Below are 21,124 nucleotides of genomic sequence, written 5' to 3'. Positions count from 1 at the left end.
CTTTTTCTTTCTCAATTTTTCTAGTTTAATTATAATTTCCCATTGCTGCCTTTTTTAATAACTAGAACTTCATTTTTGCTAGTGTTTCTACCACTATCAATTGGTTTTTCAACCAATTTTATCCCCGTAAAGTTTTCTGTTTGTTTGTTATGGTTTGATTTATAGCATTTTTGTCTTTTCTCTCTACTTGGTGGAGGTGGGGTACTGTGTCTGATCAGGTTAGCAAAGAGCTGCTGACCTCAAGGGAACCACCCAACTGGGCACCCCCAGAAGGTGGGTTTTTTTTAAGGTTGTGTCAAAGTACACTACTGTACACCTATATTGCTCTGTCTCCCTCTTTCTGTGCCTCTCTTCTTTTTGTCAATATTCCTTATACCCACCCCCTCTTCTTTCTCTATTTTTCTTTTTTTTCTTATCACTCGGTCCTCCTTTCTTTCATCCCTTTTTTGCTCTTCAACCTTCTCACCCTTCTGGTCCTGTAACCCTTAGTCCACAGGCACAAGAACTTAAAGAGCAAGAGGAAGGGAAAGGAAAATTAGGGCAAGGAAACAGATAAAAGAAATCACTCATGAGGAAGAATCAGCAGAAAACTCCAGGCAACATGAAGAACCAGTCTAGAAAAACCCCACCAAGGGACCATGAGGTAGCTACTGCAGATGATTCCACCTGTAAAGAAATGTTAGGAATGACAGAAAGGGAATTTAGAATACACATGTTAAAAACAATGAAAGAAATTGCTAATAAAGTGGAAAATAACCAAAAGGAAATTCAAAAACAGAATCAAATAAGAGATGAACGATATGAAGAATATAAAAAGGATACAGCAGACCTGAAGGAACTGAAACAATTTAATTTAAGTCAATTAGGGAACTTAAAGATGCAATGGAAAGTATCAGCAACAGGTTAGACCATGCAGAAGAAAGAATTTCAGAGGTAGAAGACAAAGTTCTTGAGATAACTCAGACAGTAAAAGAGGCAGAAAAGAAGAGAGAAAAAGCAGAACGTTCACTGTCAGAATTATGGGACTTTATGAAGCGTTCCAACATATGAGTTATAGAATTCCAGAAGGGGAAGAAGAATGCCCCAGAGGAATGGAAGCCATACTAGAGAATATTATAAAAGAAAATTTCCCAAACATCACCAAAGATTCTGACACACTGCTTTCAGAGGGCTATCGGACCCCAGGTCGCCTCAACTCTAACCGAGCTTCTCCAAGACACATTGTGATGAACCTGTCCAAAGTCAAGACAAAAGAAAAGATTCTGCAAGCTGCCAGGAGTAAGCGTCAGTTGACCTACAGGGGAAAATCCATCAGAGTGACCGCAGACTTCTCTAATGAAACTTTCCAAACAAGAAGACAATGGTCATGTACCTTTAATCTACTTAAACAGAACAATTTTCAGCCCAGAATTCAGTACCCTGCTAAGCTAAGCTTAAAAATTGACAGAGAAATCAAATCATTTACGGATATACAAACATTGAGGAAATTTGCCACAACAAGACCAGCTCTACAGGAAATACTTCAAACTGTTCTGCACACTGACCACCACAATGGATCAGCAGCAAAGTAAGAACTCAGAAATCAAAGGACAGAACCTAACCTCCACACTGATGCAAAAGATAAAACTAAGCAATGGACTCTCACCAAATAAGACGAATAGAATACTACCACACTTATCAATTATCTCAATAAATGTTAATAGCTTGAATTCCCCACTGAAGAGACATAGATTGGCTGACTGGATTAAAAAACACAAGCCATCCATTTGCTGTCTGCAAGAAACACACCTGGCTTCAAAAGACAAATTAAAGCTCCGAGTCAAGGGTTGGAAGACAATTTTTCAGGCAAATGGAATTCAGAAGAAAAGAGGAGTTGCAACCTTATTTTCAGATACATGTGGATTTAAAGCAACAAAAGTCAAAAAAGACAAAGATGGTCACTTTATATTGGTCAAGGGAAAAATACAACAAGAAGACGTTTAAATTCTAAATATTTATGCACCCAATTTAAATGCTCCCAGATTCTTGAAGCAGACCTTACTCAGTCTGAGCAATATGATATCTGATAATACCATCATAACGGGGACTTTAACACTCCTCTTACAGAGCTGGACAGATCCTATAAATAGAAGTTAAACAAAGATATAAGAGATTTAAATGAGACCCTAGAACAACTGTGCTTGATAGACGCATATAGAACACTCCATCCCAAAGATAAAGAATATACATTCTTCTCATCACCCCATGGAACATTCTCCAAAATTGATCATATCCTGGGACACAAAACAAATATCAACAGAATCAAAAGAATTGAAATTTTACCTTGTATCTTTTCAGACCATAAGGCACTAAAGGTGGAACTCAACTCTAACAAAAATGCTCGACCCCACCCAAAGGCATGGAAATTAAACAATCTTCTATTGAATAACAGATGGGTGCAGGAAGAAATAAAACAGGAAATCATTAACTTCCTTGAGCATAACAACAATGAAGACACAAGCTACCAAAACCTGTGGGATACTGCAAAAGCAGTTTTGAGAGGAAAATTTATCGCTTTAGATGCCTACATTCGAAAAACAGAAAGAGAGCACATCAACAATCTCACAAGAGATCTTACGGAATTGGAAAAAGAAGAACAATCTAAGCCTAAACTCAGTAGAAGAAAAGAAATATCCAAAATCAAATCAGAGATCAATGAAATTGAAAACAAAAGAATCATTCAGAAAATTAATGAAACAAGGAGTTGGTTTTTTTGAAAAAATAAATAAAATAGATAAACCATTGGCCAGACTAACTAGAAATAGAAAAGTAAAATCTCTAGTAACCTCAATCAGAAACGATAAAGGGGAAATAACAACTGATCCCACAGAGATACAAGAGATCATCTCTGAATACTACCAGAAACTCTATGCCCAGAAATTTGTGAAGGAAACGGATCAATATTTGGAATCACACCCTCTCCCTAGACTTAGCCAGGAAGAAATAGACCTCCTGAACAGACCAATTTCAAGCACTGAGATCAAAGAAACAATAAAAAAGCTTCCAACCAAAAAATGCCCTGGTCCAGATGGCTTCAAACCAGAATTCTATCAAACCTTCAAGGAAGAGCTTATTCCTGTACTGCAGAAATTATTCCAAAAAATTGAGGAAGAAGGAATCTTCCCCAACACATTCTATGAAGCAAACATCACCCTGATACCCAAACCAGGAAAAGACCCAAACAAAAAGGAGAATTTCAGACCAATCTCACTCATGAATATAGATGCAAAAATTCTCAACAAAATCCTAGCCAATAGATTACAGCTTATCATCAAAAAAGTCATTCATCATGATCAAGTAGGCTTCATCCCAGGGATGCAAGGCTGGTTTAACATACGCAAGTCCATAAACGTTATCCACCATGTTAACAGAGGCAAAAATAAAGACCACATGATCCTCTCAATAGATGCAGAAAAAGCTTTTGATAAAATCCAGCATCCTTTTCTAATTAGAACACTGAAGAGTATAGGCATAGGTGGCACATTTCTAAAACTGATTGAAGCTATCTATGACAAACCCACAGCCAATATTTTACTGAATGGAGTAAAACTCAAAGCTTTTCCTCTTAGAACTGGAACCAGACAAGGTTGTCCTCTGTCACCTTTACTATTCAACGTAGTGCTGGAAGTTCTAGCCAATACAATTAGGCAAGACAAGGAAATAAAGGGAATCCAAATGGGAGCAGAGGAGGTCAAACTCTCCCTCTTTGCTGACGACATGATCTTATACTTAGAGAACCCCAAAGACTCAACCACAAGACTCCTAGAAGTCATCAAAAAATACAGTAATGTTTCATGATATAAAATCAATGTCCACAAGTCAGTAGCCTTTGTATACACCAATAACAGTCAAGATGAGAAGCTAATGAAGGACACAACTCCCTTCACCGTAGTTTCAAAGAAAATGAAATACCTAGGAATATACCTAACGAAGGAGGTGAAGGACCTCTATAAAGAAAACTATGAAATCCTCAGAAAGGAAATAGCAGAGGATATTGACAAATGGAAGAACATACCATGCTCATGGATGGGAAGAATCAACATTGTTAAAATGTCTATACTTCCCAAAGCAATCTACCTATTCAATGCCATTCCTATCAAAATACCTACATCGTACTTTCAAGATTTGGAAAAAATGATTCTGCGTTTTGTATGGAACCAGAAAAAACCCCGTATAGCTAAGGCAGTTCTTAGTAATAAAAATAAAGATGGGGGCATCAGCATACCAGATTTTAGTCTGTACTACAAAGCCATAGTGGTCAAGACAGCATGGTACTGGCACAAAAACAGAGACATAGACACTTGGAATCGTATTGAAAACCAAGAAATGAAACTAACATCTTACAACCACCTAATCTTTGATAAACCAAACAAGAACATACCTTGGGGGAAAGACTCCCTATTCAATAAATGGTGTTGGGAGAACTGGATGTCTACATGTAAAAGACTGAAACTGGACCCACACCTTTCCCCACTCATGAAAATTGATTCAAAATGGATAAAGGACTTAAATTTAAGGCATGAAACAATAAAAATCCTCCAAGAAAGCATAGGAAAAACACTGGAAGATATTGGCCTGGGGGAAGACTTCATGAAGAAGACCGCCATGGCAATTGCAACAACAACAAAAATAAACAAATGGGACTTCATTAAACTGAAAAGCTTCTGTACAGCTAAGGAGACAATAACCAAAGCAAAGAGACAACCTACACAATGGGAAAGGATATTTGCATATTTTCAATCAGACAAAAGCTTGGTAACTAGGATCTATAGAGAACTCAAATTAATTCACATGAAAAAAGCCAACAATCCCTTATATCAATGGGCAAGAGACATGAATAGAACCTTCTCTAAAGATGACAGACGAATGGCTAACAAACACATGAAAAAATGTTCATCATCTCTATATATTAGAGAAATGCAAATCAAAACAACCCTGAGATATCATCTAACCCCAGTGAGAATGGCCCACATCACAAAATCTCAAAACTGCAGATGCTGGCGTGGATGTGGAGAGAAGGGAACACTTTTACACTGCTGGTGGGACTGCAAACTAGTGCAACCTTTCTGGAAGGAAGTATGGAGAAACCTCAAAGCACTCAAGCTAGACCTCCCATTTGATCCTGCAATTCCATTACTGGGCATCTACCCAGAAGGAAAAAAATCCTTTTATCATAAGGACACTTGTACTAGACTGTTTATTGCAGCTCAATTTACAATCGCCAAAATGTGGAAACAGCCTAAATGCCCACCAACCCAGGAATGGATTAACAAGCTGTGGTATATGTATACCATGGAATACTATTCAGCCATTAAAAAAATTGGAGACTTTACATCCTTCGTATTAACCTGGATGGAAGTGGAAGACATTATTCTTAGTAAAGCATCACAAGAATGGAGAAGCATGAATCCTATGTACTCAATTTTGATATGAGGACAATTAGTGACAATTAAGGTTATGGGGGGGGAAGCAGATAGAGGGATGGAGGGAGGGGGTGGGGCCTTAGTGTGTGTCACACTTTATGGGGGCAAGACATGATTGCAAGAGGGACTTTACCTAACAATTGCAATCAGTGTAACTGGCTTATTGTACCCTCAATGAATCCCCAACAATAAAAAAAAAAAAAAACTACTCTGAGATATCACCTAACCCCAGTAAGAGTAGCCCACATAACAAAATCCTAAGACCAGAGATGTTGGCATGGATGTGGAGGAAAGGGCACAGTTCTACACTGCTAGTGGGAATGCCCACTAATACGTTCCTTCTGGAAGGATGTTTGGAGAATACTTAGAGACCTAAAAATAGACCTGCCATTCGATCCTATAATTCCTTTACTAGGTTTATACCCAGAAGACCAAAATTCACAATATAACAAAGACATCTGTACCAGAATGTTTATTGCAGCCCAATTCATAATTGCTAAGTCATGGAAGAAGCACAAGTGCCCATCGACCTACGAATGGACTAGCAAATTGTGGTACATGTATACCATGGAATACTATGCAGCCTTAAAGAAAGATGGAGACTTTACCTCTTTCATGTTTACATGGATGGAGCTGGAACATATTCTTCTTAGCAAAGTATCTCAGGAATGGAAGAAAATGTATCCAATGTACTCAGCCCTACTATGAAGCTAAATTATAGCTTTCACATGAAGACTATAACCCAACTATAGCACAAGACTATGGGGAAAGGGCCAAGGAAGGGGAAGGGAGGGGGAGGTTTTGGTGGAGGGAGGGTAATGGGAGGGGCCACATCTATGGTGCATCTTAGAATGGGTACAGGCGATTGCACTAATGTACACAGTTATGATTTAACAATAAAAAAAAATTGGGTTCTTTTCTTAATATTGAGTTGTTTGAGAACCTTATATATTTTGGATATTAACCTTATATCAGATGTATGTTTCGAAAATACAGTATTTTCTTCCATTCTATAGGCTGTCTCTTCACTCTGTTGATTATTTCCTTGGTTATGCAGAAGGTTTTTAGTTTGATTTGATCCCATTTGTCTATTTTTGTCAGTGCTTTTAAGTTCACATTCAAAAAATCAATGCCTAGACCAATGTTATGAAAATTTTCCACCATGTTTTCTTCTAATAGACTTACAGTTTCAAATCTTACATTTAAGTCTTAAATCCATTTTGAGTTGATTTTTGTATCTGGTAAAAAAATAGGGGTCTATTTCACTCTGATAAATGCCATTGTATTATGTCTTGATTCTCTCCAAAATAACCTAGGAGGGGCAGGGTAGGGATTTGTTGAGGGAGAAGGAGGGGTAAAGATGCAATATGATTGACCAAGAGTTGATAATTGTTGAAGTTCATATGTGAGTGATCATTAAATTATTCTTTCTACTTTTGTATATGTTTAAAAATGTCCACAACAGAGTTTTTTAAGTTTGATAACACACTGTATTGGCAAAGGTATAAGAAAACAGGCACCCCTACATATTACTATTGGAAGTATAAATTGATAAAATCCACATGGTGAGGATTTTGGTAACATGTACCACAATCATGAGAGCACAGACCCCTGAACTAATAAATGCATTTCAAGGACTGTATCCCATAGGTAGACTCATATTTGGACAGGTGAGGTATGTTTAAGTTATTTGCTAAAGTAGCCAGAGATCAGGAAGAAACCTATGCCCATCAGCAGGAGATCGCTGAACTAAATTATAGCCCATTCACCCAGTAGAATACTATGCAGTTATAAAACGATCTCTAAGATACAGTGTTAAATGGAAGACAAGGTGAAGAACAGAGTACAGAGTTGGCAACTCTGTGTATGAAGGAAAAATCGAAACAAAGGAAAGAAAAAACAAATGCAGTTGTTTATTAGGCATAGAATATCTCTGGGACAGCACTCAGAAAACTGGTCAGGTGTGGCCTCTGGGTTGCTGAGGAATTGGGACAAAAGAGAGCATTTCATTGCTTATCATATATATATATATTTTTTTGAATTTCTAATCATGTTAATTCATTTCTTGTTTGGAACTATGAATAAATTTAAAAACAAAGATCAAACAACCAATAAACAAAATACACAAAGGATGCACAGGGGAAAAGCTCCCCTCACTCTTTCATTGCTCCCCGAAGAATCATGCTGCTACCATCTTCCTTTCCACGGAGATCACAGGATGGACAGGATGAGGAGGACATGCAGGGGAGACCAGGCCCAAATCCTTGAACTCTTGACAAGGCTCTGATAAGACCTGGGCTATCCTAAGAGGACAGAAAACCTGGCCTATGTTGGGCCTTGCAGACCACAGATGGTAGAGAGGTGGAGTTGGGGAGGAGGACCTGAGAGAGACTGAAGAACCAAGGGAAGATCTTTGAGGCAACTTAGACATTGTTGGTAGAGGTGATTCTCACACTACAGGTTTGAACAAGCAATGCTCAGGTATTGTGATGGGACCACTCATGCTGTCTGCAATTGCTTTGAAAGAGAGATCATAAAATAATCAAATGACATCATACTACAGAACGCAAAAATATGCACCTACCCAGAAATCCCTAAGGCTGGGATGAGGGATAGGAGTAGACATTTGGGTTCTTAAGGCAAATTCAATCATGAAAGATCCTCCTCCTTATGACAAATCATAAGAAGGAGGATATGTGTATGTACACACACATATAAGGTCTGATAATTAAGTTTACAAACTTGCTACCATGTGCGTACACTGGAAGCATCATACAAACAACTCAGTAAGGTTTCATTACCTTGGTATATAAGTGTTTCACAGTTGTGTCCATGTGGATGTGTGATGGCAGCAAGACTATGACTTGCTGAGTGGCATTCATTATTTTTGTTGTTTGTTTTTGTGCGCCATCACAAGAATTTCAGAGCTTAGAGCAACAAATAAACATTCATTCATTTCTTGTTAAACTTAGCAAGAGTAGAAGTAAAAGCAGAGACATGTTAGTCCAAGTTTATGGGGATAACACCATGAAGACAATGGCAGCATACAAATAAACTTTTTTCTGAGGGGAGAGAAAGCACCAATGATGTAGAGAGGTCAAGGCTGCCAGTTATGAGCAGAAGTAATGAAAACATTGCAAAAGTCCATTGAATTGTGAATCAAAATTATTGACTGACTGTGAGAAGCATAGCAAACCAAGTAAACATCAATAGAGAAACAGGAAAATCCTGGCCAACAACTCATGGCTCTTGCATGACAACCACGCACCAGCTCACACGGCACTGTCTGTAAGGGAGTTTACAGATGGTAAACACATAACTGTATTGGAACACCCTCCCTATTCACCTGATATGGCCTCCAGTGGCTTTTCTGAAATATTGAAAGGAAGATATTTTGATGACATTCAGAACATCAGGGTAATACAACAGTTTTGATGGCCATTCCAGAAAAAAGAGTTCCAAAATGGCTTTGAAGGTTGGACTAGGTGCTCGTGTCAGTGCATAACTTCCCAAGGGGAGTACTTTAAAGGTGACCATAGTGATATACAGCAATGAGGTATGTAGCATGTTTTCGAGGATGAGTTACCAAACTTGTCAGACCTTGTGTGTGTATATATGTGTTGTGTGTATGTGTGTCCATATCTAATTACCTACCTCCACTAATATGGCATACCCTGGGGCCAGTTCAAACACTGAAGGCTGTATTCCAAAGGGAAGTTGTTCAACAAAGCCAACAGTTGCAACAGCCTTAAAGAAAAGCAGATACACAATGGTGTTAAAGAAACTGTAATCTATGGCCATACCACCCTGAGCCCACCCAATCTCATCTCATCTCAAAGCTAAGCAGGGTCGGACCTGGTTAGTACTTGGATGGGAGACCGCTTGGGAATACCGGGACCTGTGGGCCAGGTGCAGTGGCTCATGCCTGTAATCCTAGCACTCTAGGCCAAAGCAGGTGGATCGCCTGAGCTCATTCATGGGTTCGAGACCAGGACGAGCAAGAGCAAGACCCCATCTCTAGAAAATAGCCAGACATTGTGGTGGGTAACTGTAGTCCCAGCCACTTGGGAAACTGAGGCAAGGGATTTGAGTTTGAGGTTGCTGTGAGCTATGACACTACGGCACTCTACTGAGGGCAACAAAGTGAGACTCTGTCTCAAAAAAGAAAGAAAGAAAGAAAGAAAAAGAAAAGAAATTGTAAAATCCAGTGCTCAGATTACAAATTTCTCTCATCTCCAACCATCCATTTTACAATTTGAAGGTTCTTAAGGATCATCCAGCCCCACATTAATGAAGAAACCAAGGCTCATTTGTTCAGCAAGATTTATTCAACCATCACTAGTCTATGGTTTGGATGTTTGTCCCCTCCAAAGTTCATGTCGAAATTTGATCCTCAATATTGGAGGTGGGGTGTGTTTGGGTTACGGGGGCAGATCCCTCATGAAGAGATTAATACCCTCCCTTGGAGGTGAGTGAGTTCTCACTCTATTAGTTTTCCCCAACAACTTTGTATTAAAAAGAGACTGCTCCCCCACTTGCTTCCTCTCTTGCCATATCTCTGCAGACACCAGCCCCCTTTTGCCTTCTGCCATGAGTGGCAGCAGCCTGAGGCCCCACCAGATGCAGATGCAGATGCCATGCTTCTTGTACAGCCCACAAAATTGTAAGCCAAATAAACCCTTTATTCTTTATACATTTCCCAGACATGCATATTCCTTTATAGCAACATAAAATGCACTAAGATAATCAAACACCAAGCACCAAATGAGGTTTTGGAAGTTAAAGACGAGTCATGGAACATCCATAAAGATATGATGGCTGGCAGGAAGTACAAGGAATACCATTGCGAAGTACATAGGACACAAAGTGGGAGGTGTGTGAGAAGGCCTGACCCAGGAGCTGGGCTGACAAAGCCCTCTCCCGGGCTCCCAAAGCATGCTGTCCTTTTTCTACTATAGCACCCTGTGTTGTCCATTCCCCACCCTCTCATGGCTACCAGCCCCTGGGTCATGAGAGCAGGTGCCATTTCATTAGTTGAGCTGCAAAGCTATGCATACCAAGGACAAAAATCCATGCCTATAAGACCCTGGCAGGTAACAGAAATGAATGATATGTCCTCTTTGGAACATGTGGTTCTATCACTTGTTTTCTGGACACGGAGGTACATAGATATATCTGTACTGTAAGAACAATAACGGTATGAGCATGATGATGGGTCGTGTCAGTGCTGGGGATGCTCTGGGTTTGGGGCTGGAGATGGGCAAACTGAATAGAGTAGACAGTCCCTGCCTCCCAAACTTGGCCAACAGGGTTGTAGCGAATTTGGTCCAGAACTGCACATCTTCCAATTTTCCAAAGAGATTAAAAAGGCATATTTTTATGTAAAATCTCCCTGTTTTTAAATGTTGGCTCAAAAAATATTTTGAAACACTGCTGAATGAATACCAGCAGAATTCACCCAAAGAGAGGCCGACTGTGTGGCCTTGTATGCTGCTATCCAACCTCCAACCTGTGCCCAGCTAAAAAGGGAACTCTGAATAGGCCTTGCTGTCTGGTGTATTCAGACATTTGCTACAATAAGAATGTACTGAATGAGTGAATACAGCAACATTTGAGGGAGGACTTGCAGGGTAAGAGAAGTAATACAACTTGCCTAGGGTCGTGCAGGAATTAGTGACAACCCGAACTGCAGCACTGGTCCCCACACACATTCATTCTCATTTAAATTACAGCAGTTGCACACAGAGGTCACAACATTCTGTTTTCTGTGTGTTTGAAATCATAGGTACACTCTAGCGAGTCCCATAAGTCCCTCTAGGTGTTATTACCTTTGATGGATTTGCTCTTTTTCCAGTTAGCAATTTGTGATCACTCACCCTGAAACTTGATGGCGGCCAACTCTTTTTGGGCATAATGCAGAACTTGCCAACACTGAAGCCCACATTTTTGCAGATGAATCTGGTCAGTTTTATTCCCCCAATGAGGCAATAACCACAGTCCAACACTGGCGACACTGCAGCCACAGGAAAAGATGTAGGAGAAACAACAGTAAATTCTGAATAGGTCTTGCTGTCCATGGTTCTCCTAAGGTGCAGCCAGAGCTCATGGCAGCTATGGAAGGACCAGCCTAGCACCCTGAGCAGAGAGGATGAGTGGGGACATGCTCTGACTGCTGTACCCACCTGGGCTCCACCCAGGCTGCTGTTGGGCCACATGGCTAGAGTCAGCAGGAGTCAGCGCCCCCTGTGAATTCATGCCTCAGCCAGGGCCACCCAGCATGACTCTCAGGCTGTGGCAAAAGTGAGGTGAGAGGTAATCAGAGATCCAACCTCCAACCTGTGCCCAGCTGAAAAAGCTTGTAACTAAAGCTTCAGCCCAACTGAAGCCAGTTTTAAAGGAAGCCCACACCTATAGCCACAGGAGGGTTCCTCAGGGTGCCCAGGCACTTCCTTGCCTGGTGTGGCCTGGGTCCACTCAGGGGTGTCTATGAGGCAAGCAAAACCTACGCTGGTTAGAAGGACTGCTGGCTTCCTTCCCTGCTGTAAGTCAACCTCCACTAGGAAGACCCAAAGCAAGCAGGACAGTAAAGGTCTGGCACCATGAAGACTGCAGAAGCTGCTAGCACTTGGTCCTCAGGATCCAGGACCCTGCCCAAGAGGACCCAAAACTGTGCTGCTACAACGGGGACCTGAGAGGCAGGCAGTCCTTAGGTGTCTTGTCTCTTCAACTTTACCTGAAGCCATGGGAAGGTATAGCACATACTCACATGTCAGCACTGGGGGTGGCCTCCGGGCCTGCAGGGGGATCAGGAGTGTGTGGGCTGCCTGCGTCTCGACTAAAATAAAATCATCAAAATCCCCAAGGCAGTCGGGAAAAAACTGGACAATGTACTGGCAGGTCATTCCGGGAGCCACCATTCCACCTTTTCCTGGGAACCTCCCTGTGCATGACAAAAGCCTCGGATGAGGATGAGGACCAGCCAGCAGGGTGTGGGCTCAGCTGCTGCAGATGCCAACCACAGCTGGGGCTGGCTCTATGAGTAAATACCTTCTGGGCCAAGGCCATGCTAATGGCAGAACCACCAGTGTACACAGGGGGAGCAGGATGAGAAGGCAGAGACTCCAGGTAAAATGCCAGGGTCTCGGGGGGAAATGGTTGGTCTGGAATAGTTAGGTAGGCCCTATGACTTAGAACTTATTCAAGGGTAGCAGAGAACCTTTGAGATTTTCTGAGCAGGGGTGACATGAAACTGACTGCAGCAGGAAGGCTGGCTGGGAGGCTGCTGTAGGGGTGTAAGTGAGGAGTGAGGAGGGCCTGACCAAGGGGAGTGGTAACTCAAGGACTGGGGAGATGTGCCTAGTGAGCAGGACAAATGAGCTGGCAGTACACTAAGACCTCACTGACAGCTGAGTGCAAGGGGTCTCAGGGACTGCTGGGTTGAGTGTCAGCTGAGTGTCGGGTAGGTCGGCGATTAGCAGAAAGCCCAGCAAATAATTATGTGGTAGTCTAGGCAACTACTATACTGAACTTACCCAATCCCAGAGCGAAGTGTGGAGTAGAAGGTGGGAGGACCCGCAGGTAGCGGCTGGTCGAGGTGGTGTTCTGCAGTGCAATCACCATCTGCTCCGAGGCAAAGGTGATCTCTTTTAGACAGAGACATTTGAGGACAGAACATGATGTCTGGGATTTACTTTAAGTAATATGGTAAGAGGGTAGGAGTATAAATGAAATAAGCTTGGCCATGTGCTGATAACTGGTGGGCACTTGGGACTCATTATGCCTTTCTATCTACTTTTGCCTGTGTCAGAAAGTTTCCTTAGTAAAAAATAAAATACAAGGTAAAAAATGAAGGCAGGAATAGATCTGACCTATTCTCTGTCCTGCTGTTAAATAACCACTACTTTATACTTCGCACCTGCTCTGTGCTTCCTCAACCTCATAACCACAAAAACGGTAGGAACTGTCTCTATTTCACAGCAAAAGAAACCGAAATTCAAAGAGGCACTTTAGCTGGTGAGCCAGAGTACTGAGATTTGAGCCCAGGATGTCTGACTTCTAAGTTTTGTCCATGTTGCCTCTTATCAACTGTCTTCTTCCTCACACAACCCTCTGAGCCCTTTCATCCATTGGCCGGGTCTAGGGGTATTACAAGCACCTGGACACCAGGGTCACACCTGGGACTCAATCCCACCGGGTCCCCTTCCCCCCTCCCCCAGTCTGGAAGACACCTAATGGGATGGCCGGGACCAGCACGGTGCTCAGCACAGAGAGGAGCTCAATACATGTATATATCTTTTGCTAATATTTTGTGAAAATTTATACTACCCCGTTTTCCCGAAAATAAGACATCCTCCAAAAATAAGACCTACTTACAGGAACGATAAGACGTCCCCTGAAAATAAGACCTAGCGCATCTTTGGGAGCACACCTTAAAATAAGACTTATTTTAAAATTGTCTTATTTGGGGGGAAACAGGGTAGAAAAAATACATACATGAGAACATGACAAAAGCCATATTTCCATCACTCAAGAAATAAAACATTGCAATAAAGTTGAAGTCCTCTGCCAGCCTGCCATCGTGTAAAAATCTTATGTATGTCTTCAAGCTTTTATTCATAGGTTTGTATTCCTAAATCAGGATTTAAGTCCACTTTTGGCCACCATAACATATTGCATCAATCCATCTGTCAACAAGACCCATATTATTGTTTTAATGTTCATTTTTCCATTATTAATGATGCTGAACACCTTTTCATACATTTATTTGCCATTCGATTTTCCTCTTCTATGAGCTGTTTATTTATATTAACATTTGTCATTGTGTAGTTTATCTTTCTCCTGTTTACTTGTAGGAGTTCCCCCATATATTCTGCATACTAATTCTTTATAAAGTATATGTTACAAACATCTCTATGTTTGTAAATTTGTATTGTCTTTTGAGATAATATCCAAACTTTAATAGACAATTTACAAGTCGTTTATGGTTGGTGCTTCAATTTCAAGAAATCTTTCCATCCTTCATGTACTTTCTTCTAAAAGTGTTGCTTTTTTTTGCCTTGTGATCTTTGCTGGAAAATATTTTATTTGGGGTGCAGAGTGAGATGGGGATTAAGTTATTTTCCATATGGAGAGGATACTAAAGTCAGTTCTGTACCCTCACTTCTGTACAAATGCAGTGCTAATAAGAGTATGTGCTGTGCCTTTGGTCCTAGAGCTTCTTGCAGCCACTGTTGTCATTACAGATCAAGATGCTCCCAGCAGCAGCTGCTCATCATGTCAGCTGAGACAGCCTCAAGAGAGCTTTGCTCCAGCCACACAAGGTGAACCTCCAACCAATGAAAGGCAGGAGCCAGCCGTCTGTATGACTTCTTAGATGTCCCACAAGATGAAATAATCATTTGCACTTAATATGTCCTCACATTGGCTTTCCCTCTTTCATTCCCCCTTCCCCCCTCCCCGCTGGGATCATAAATGCTAGCGCCAGTCTCATCCCCTCAGGGTCTGCTTTACAGGAAAACTAGGCTATGACAGTTGGCATCAGAAAGGCCCTAAAACAGCAGACCCTTGGGATGCGACCCTGGAACTGGCTTGCTCACCAGCTTGGGGGCTGTCAGAACTCTAGCTGGTGAGAAGTGGGCCGTGAGGACCCTGGTGTGGTGTTGTCAGGATTACTAGGGCTTTTCCTAGTGGTAACTTGAAATGAGCAGCAGATGGAAGGTAAGGCAGTGGAACGCGTGGTAGCTGTGGTGACTGCAAGATTTGAGGCAGTGACAATTATAAAGATGGTGGTATGGGCTGGCTTTCCTTAACAGCATTGGAAGCCTTGGAGGAAAAAAATGATAGGTTCAAGGAGGCCAACTGCCAACTCAAGGCCTACTGTGAAGACATTCCTTGAATTCCTGGGTTATACATAATTTGCTCCTATGTGTATAATGTGTGTGTGTTTGGTTTTTTCTTTCTGTTTGATTTGGTTTACTATTTTTTACCTCATATTTTTGCACCTATGCTCTTAAGCAAGACTGGCTTTCTTAATAATGAGGGCACATTCCCTCTTTTTCTAGTGTCTGCAACAGTATAAAATATGGATTAGGTTGAATACATCTGTAAATAATCTAGTGTTTCTTTTTGTGGAAAGCTTTTTTTTTTTTTAAGTTATTTTCATGAAAGTTAGATAGCCACATAGCTTAAAGATTCAGAGAGCTCCATAGGTTTTGAAAATAAAAATCCTGCACTCTTCCCCTGGCCCCCACCCTGCCACTGCCCACTCCCCAAAGGCAAACACATTTTCCACCTTTATCTAACTATTTTGGTATTTGTGTCCATATCTCCAAATAGCATGCCTCATGTTTTTTAGTTTTAGGTATCGGTTATGGATGGATCATATAGACCATCTGGCAGGGGCTTTCTCTTTCACACCCCATACCACCTGGCTCTGTCTCTGTTTACGGTTCCTTCTGCATTGCTCTAGGAGGTCTGGTTGGCTCTGCCACAGCCTCTGTCCTCCTGTGACCTGCAGTTATTAGAAGTTCTATGCAGAGGATGGCAGAACACTCCAGAAGCCAGAAACCAGAATCACACAGCTCTCAAATGCATATATGATGATTCTCTTGTTCAGGCATCAGAGGTGATTTTAGCAGCTACACAGAAACAGCCTATTACCAAGAGCCTTCCCAGGGAAAAGGCCCACCCACACCATCCTGCTGCTGGGTCATTTTAACCCCATAGCCTAGGGTTAAAATACTAAAGGAAGGAGGGAAAAGAGAAGAAAGTAGGAGAAGGAAAAAAGAAGAGGAAACCATACATGAGAAGAAACCAGCAAAAAACCTCTGGCAACATGAAGAACCAGAACAGATCATTTCCCGCAGGGGATCACAGTGGAGCTACCACAGAAAATTCCAACCATAAAGAAATTGTGGAAATGACAGAAATGGAATTCAGATTATGTATGGCAAGCATGATGAAAGGAATGGAAGAGAAAGTGGAAAACCAGCAAAAGGAAGTCCAAAAACTGTCATAAGAAATTAATGAAATTAAAAACAAAGTCACCGGGGATCTGGACAAAATTAGAAAGCATATATACCAGAGTTTAAAGAATTGAAGGAGGCATTTGGGAAGTTTCAAAACATAGAGGAAAGTTGCAACAACAGATTAAACCATGGCAAAAAAAAGAGTCTCAGAGCTCGAAGACAAGGCTCTCGAGCTAACCCTATCATTTAAAGAGGCAGAGAACTAGACAGTAAAAGCAGAGCAATCTCTTGGAGAGTTATAGATGATGACATGGATGTTCTCTCCCTGCTCTTGCATCTGACTTGCCATACGACACACCTTCCTTTCCCATCTTCCCAATATGGCTATGTCACACCACTGGTCAGATTAGTAATTCATGTTCATGTCAGAGTTACTAAGTAATTGCTAGTCACAGCTAAGCGTGAGGTAGACTACAATATCTTTCCCTCCCCTGTACAATTTTTGGTTTTCCTGGAGTTAATAATCAACTAATTACAGAGTATTTTGTTTGCTATGTATTAATAATTCAATCCCTTTCCACTACTCTACAAATCTATTCTCAATACATTCAGATGTATCAGGGATTCTTATCAATGTCACATTCATAAATAAACCTCCCCTAGAGCCACGTGAGCTCTTCTGATCTGGCTAGTTGCCCACCACACCTACTGCTATGTTATCATACAGGATAACCCCTGCAGCTGGTTTTTTTGTTTGTGAGACAGAGTCTCATTATGTCACTCTCAGTAGAGTGCTACAGCATCACAGCTCACGGCAACCTCAAACTCTTGGGCTTAAGCAATTCTCTTGCCTCAGCCTCCTAAGTAGCTGGGATTACAGGCACCCGCCACAACGCCTGGCTATCTTTTTATTGTAGTTGTCATTGTTGTTTAGCTAGCCCAGGTCGAGTTCAAACCCACTAGCCTGGTATATGTGGCTGGCACCCTACCCACTGAGTTACGGGTGCTGCCCCCTGCAGCAGTTTTAAGACACATCTATAAATTCTTTGACACTCCTTCCATTAAGAGATAAGGTCTATGTATTTTCCTCTTGAATCTGAGCCAATCTTAGTGACTTGCTCATAACCTACACCACCCAGAGGAAGTAGTGCTGTGTAACTTCCAATATCAGACTGTAAAAAGTTATGCAACTTTCATCTCTCTTGCTAGGATACTCCCTGAGAAGCTTAAATACTCACTTTTTTGTCATGTAAAAAGTCTGATTACTCTAAGGCCACCATACTGTGAGAAGCTATGTGGGTACTCTGGTAGAAAGCCTTAATTGTCTATCTACAACCAACATCCAATGCCATGTAAGTGAAAATGCCTCAGATAATTCAGCTCCCAACTTTCATGTCACTTCTAGGCACTGACTCTTTCCAGCTATGGCCTCAAATGTTGGAACAAGCCATTCCCATTGTACTCTGTCTGAATTTCCCACCCAAAAAATCTGTAAGCATAATAAAACGGTTGTTTCCAGTTGCTAAGCTTTGGGGTAATTTGCTTTGCAGCAATACTAACTGCAAAATCCCTTAACAATTATTAACCTGGGGATTTCCTTCTCTTCCATGTTAGATGCTCGCTTTCCCCATTCCCTGCCTTCTTTCTTGGTTTACTCACTTCTTTTATTTATTTATTTTGAGACAAGAGTCTCGCTATGTCACCCTGAGTAGAGTGCCATGGTGTCACAGCTCACAGCAACCTCAAGCTCTTGGGCTTAAGTATTCTCTTGCCTCAGTCTCCCAAGTAGCTGGAACCACAGGATTCCGCCATAACACCCGGCTATTTTTTGTTGCAGTTGTCATTGTTGTTTAGCTGGCCTGGGCTGGGTTTGAACCCGCCAACTTCTGTGTATGTGGCTGGTGCCATAACCACTGTGCTACTGGTGCCGAACCAGTTACTCACTTCTATTAGCATGCTCCCTGGGAGCTTTCTTACTGGGATATAAATTTTTAAAGACTTTGAAATTTTGAAACTGCTTTTAACCTTAAACTCTATAGTTTAACTGCATAAATGTTATATACATATTTATATCTCTAACAGATGTAAGGTGCATTTCTAAGCAACATCACAAGATGTAATTCAATAGTATAATAGGCTTTGGCACACCCATTTTCCAAAAATGGCCATAGCAATATTTCTGGTCTAACATGCTCTTCTAGAACCTTGCCACACCTAATGAATAAAGGGGTGTGTGTGTGTGTGTGTGTAATTTCATTCAGCCTTTCTCTCTGGGGGAGGTTTGCTTTGGAGAAACTAGCCACCATACCCTGAGAAGGCCAAAACTAGCTTATGTGAAGAAGCCTTACAGAGAGATTCCCAGGGAGAGGAACTGAGGTCTGAGCAGAAAACTAGCATAAACCACCAGACCTGTGAGTGAATGAGATTTCAGATAGTTCTACCCTGAGTCATCTGGCTGAGGCCCCAGACATCACAGAGCAGAGATAAACTGCCCTCATTGCATTTTATCTGATCAGCAAGGAAATGGCTTTTTGACACTACTAAATCTGGGGCAATTTGTTTCATGGTTATAAGTAATTGGAACACTGGGTATCATAAAAGAAACACCTTCATGAGAGCCACTTTTTTTAGCTCCTGCATATGAAACATACAATAGTTGTCTTTCTGTGTCTGGCTTATTTCACTTAACATAATGAATGACCTCTGGTTTCGTCCATGTTGCTGCAAAAGGCAAGGTTTCATTCTTTTTATAGATAAATAGTACTCCATCGTGTGTCTATATTAATATACACCACATTTCCCCTATTCATGCTGATAGACACTGATAGACACTCAGGTTGAATGATAGTTACCAGAGGCCAGGAAATGGGAAGAGGATGAAGAGAGGCTGGTTAATGGGTACAAACATACATACAGTTAGACAGAAGTAGTAAGTTCTAGTGTTTGATAGCAAAGTAGGGTGACTATAGCTAATACTAATTTACCATGTATTTCTAAATAGAAGAGAAAATTTGAAATGCTCCCAACACAAAGAAATGCTAAAATATTTGAGGTGATGTTTTATGTATAGGGTATCCTAAATTTACCCTGATTCAATCACTACATGTTGTATCAAAATATTACATGTACTCCATAAAGAGGTACAATTATTATATATCAGTACAACATAAAATAATTTTTTTGAGACAGAGTTTTGCCCTATGTAGTTTTACCCTATTACCCTGTGTAGAGTGCTATGGTATCATGGCTCACAGCAACCTCAGACTCCTGGGTTCAAGTGATCCTCCTGCCTTAGACCTCCGAGTAGCTGGGACTATGGGTATCACCACAATGCCCAGCTAATTTTTCTATTTTTACTAGAGATAGGGTCTTGTTCTTGTCCTGGTTGGAAAAATTTTTTAATTTTAAAAAGAGACAACAATGAAAATTGTCCTTAAAACCACACAGGAAAGGACCATTTCAAGTAATTTTTTGTTTCTTTTTTTCAATCAAATACTTTTAGGTTCAAATACTGTTCTTAAGTTCCAGAACATCTGGGATATATGCCTCTCAATGTATAAATACTTAGAATCCTATAATTAGACATCCAGAGTTGCCTTGGAGATTTGACACTGAGGCTCACAAAAAAGTCACCATAGGCAGAGACTTCCAGAAGTAGCATTTTATTCTAAGATTCTTGAAGTGATTATGAGAGAAGTGAGCTACAAGTATAGAAGAGGCGGTAGGCACTATGGAACTAGGTTGTAATTAGAGGTATTCATGTGGATTTATGATTTTAAACATGTAGGTACAGGTGTTTGTACATACCCATGTACGTGTGTACACATACATATGCCTGTACATTATTGAACCTATAACATTGCCATTTTTCCTCAGCTTTCTCCATTGAAAGGTCCTGGAAGCCATAATATACCCCAGTAGCAATGAACAGACCTAGTGCTTAGACTTTGGTTTCTAAATATCATTCCCATTAAAGAGGACCAAGCCTTCTTGGAAAGTGATTGCACAACAGGAACAAAGAAAGCATAAGACGAACCTGGAACATCTTGTAATGCCAACATGTAGGAAAGTGCTCAAAAAAATGCTAGATGATATAAAAAAAAAGAAAAACACAGAAGACAGCTCAGCACCTGTAGCTCAGAGGCTAGGGTGCCAGTCACATACAACAGGGCTGGCGGGTTCAAACCCAGCCCAGACCTGCTAAATAACAATGACAACTGCAACAAAAAAATAGCCAGGCATTGTGGCGGGCACCTGTAGTCGCAGCTACTTAGGAGGCTGAGGCAAGAGAATCGCTTAAGCCTAGGAGTTTGAGGTTGCTGTGAGCTGTGATGCTATGGCACTCTACCGAGGGTGACATAGTGAGACTATGTCTCAAACTAACAAACAAACAAACAAAATAGGAGACAATTTGGAAGGCTCCCGCTGGATAAATATGGTATAATTTCAGAAGCAAAATGAACATTGCTATTAAATGAAATAACTCATTTTAGGTGAAATCAACATATTTCCTTATCTAGAATTATTCTAAATAGCAGATGTTCCCTGGAATATTGATGAACAAAATGAAGTCTACACAATAGCTAATACATTTTACAATTTCCAAATATATATATATTTTTTTTATTAAATCATAGCTGTGTACATTGATATGATCATGGGGCATCGTTCACTAGCTTCACAGACCGTTTGACA

At 41.0% G+C, this 21,124-nt stretch overlaps 1 protein-coding gene across 7 annotated transcripts in view; it reads right to left on the bottom strand.

Annotated features, from left to right (window-relative positions):
* DLEC1 (DLEC1 cilia and flagella associated protein) overlaps window positions 1-21,124 on the bottom strand; it is a 94,587-nt gene that overhangs the window by 38,716 nt on the left and 34,747 nt on the right. For all 7 annotated transcript variants that reach the window (XM_053600856.1, XM_053600853.1, XM_053600855.1 and 4 more), the window contains 4 exons: window positions 12,995-13,082; window positions 12,229-12,402; window positions 11,339-11,475; window positions 9,117-9,209 (listed from right to left, as the gene is read on the bottom strand). In XM_053600856.1, the coding sequence (XP_053456831.1) occupies window positions 9,117-9,209; window positions 11,339-11,475; window positions 12,229-12,402; window positions 12,995-13,082 (492 nt within the window). The remainder of the gene's footprint in view (window positions 1-9,116; window positions 9,210-11,338; window positions 11,476-12,228; window positions 12,403-12,994; window positions 13,083-21,124) is intronic.

This window comes from Nycticebus coucang, chromosome 8 (assembly GCF_027406575.1).
Source record: "Nycticebus coucang isolate mNycCou1 chromosome 8, mNycCou1.pri, whole genome shotgun sequence".
Taxonomy (NCBI): domain Eukaryota; kingdom Metazoa; phylum Chordata; class Mammalia; order Primates; family Lorisidae; genus Nycticebus; species Nycticebus coucang.
Note: the sequence above shows the minus strand (reverse complement) of the source record. Positions and strands in the feature narration are given on the sequence as shown.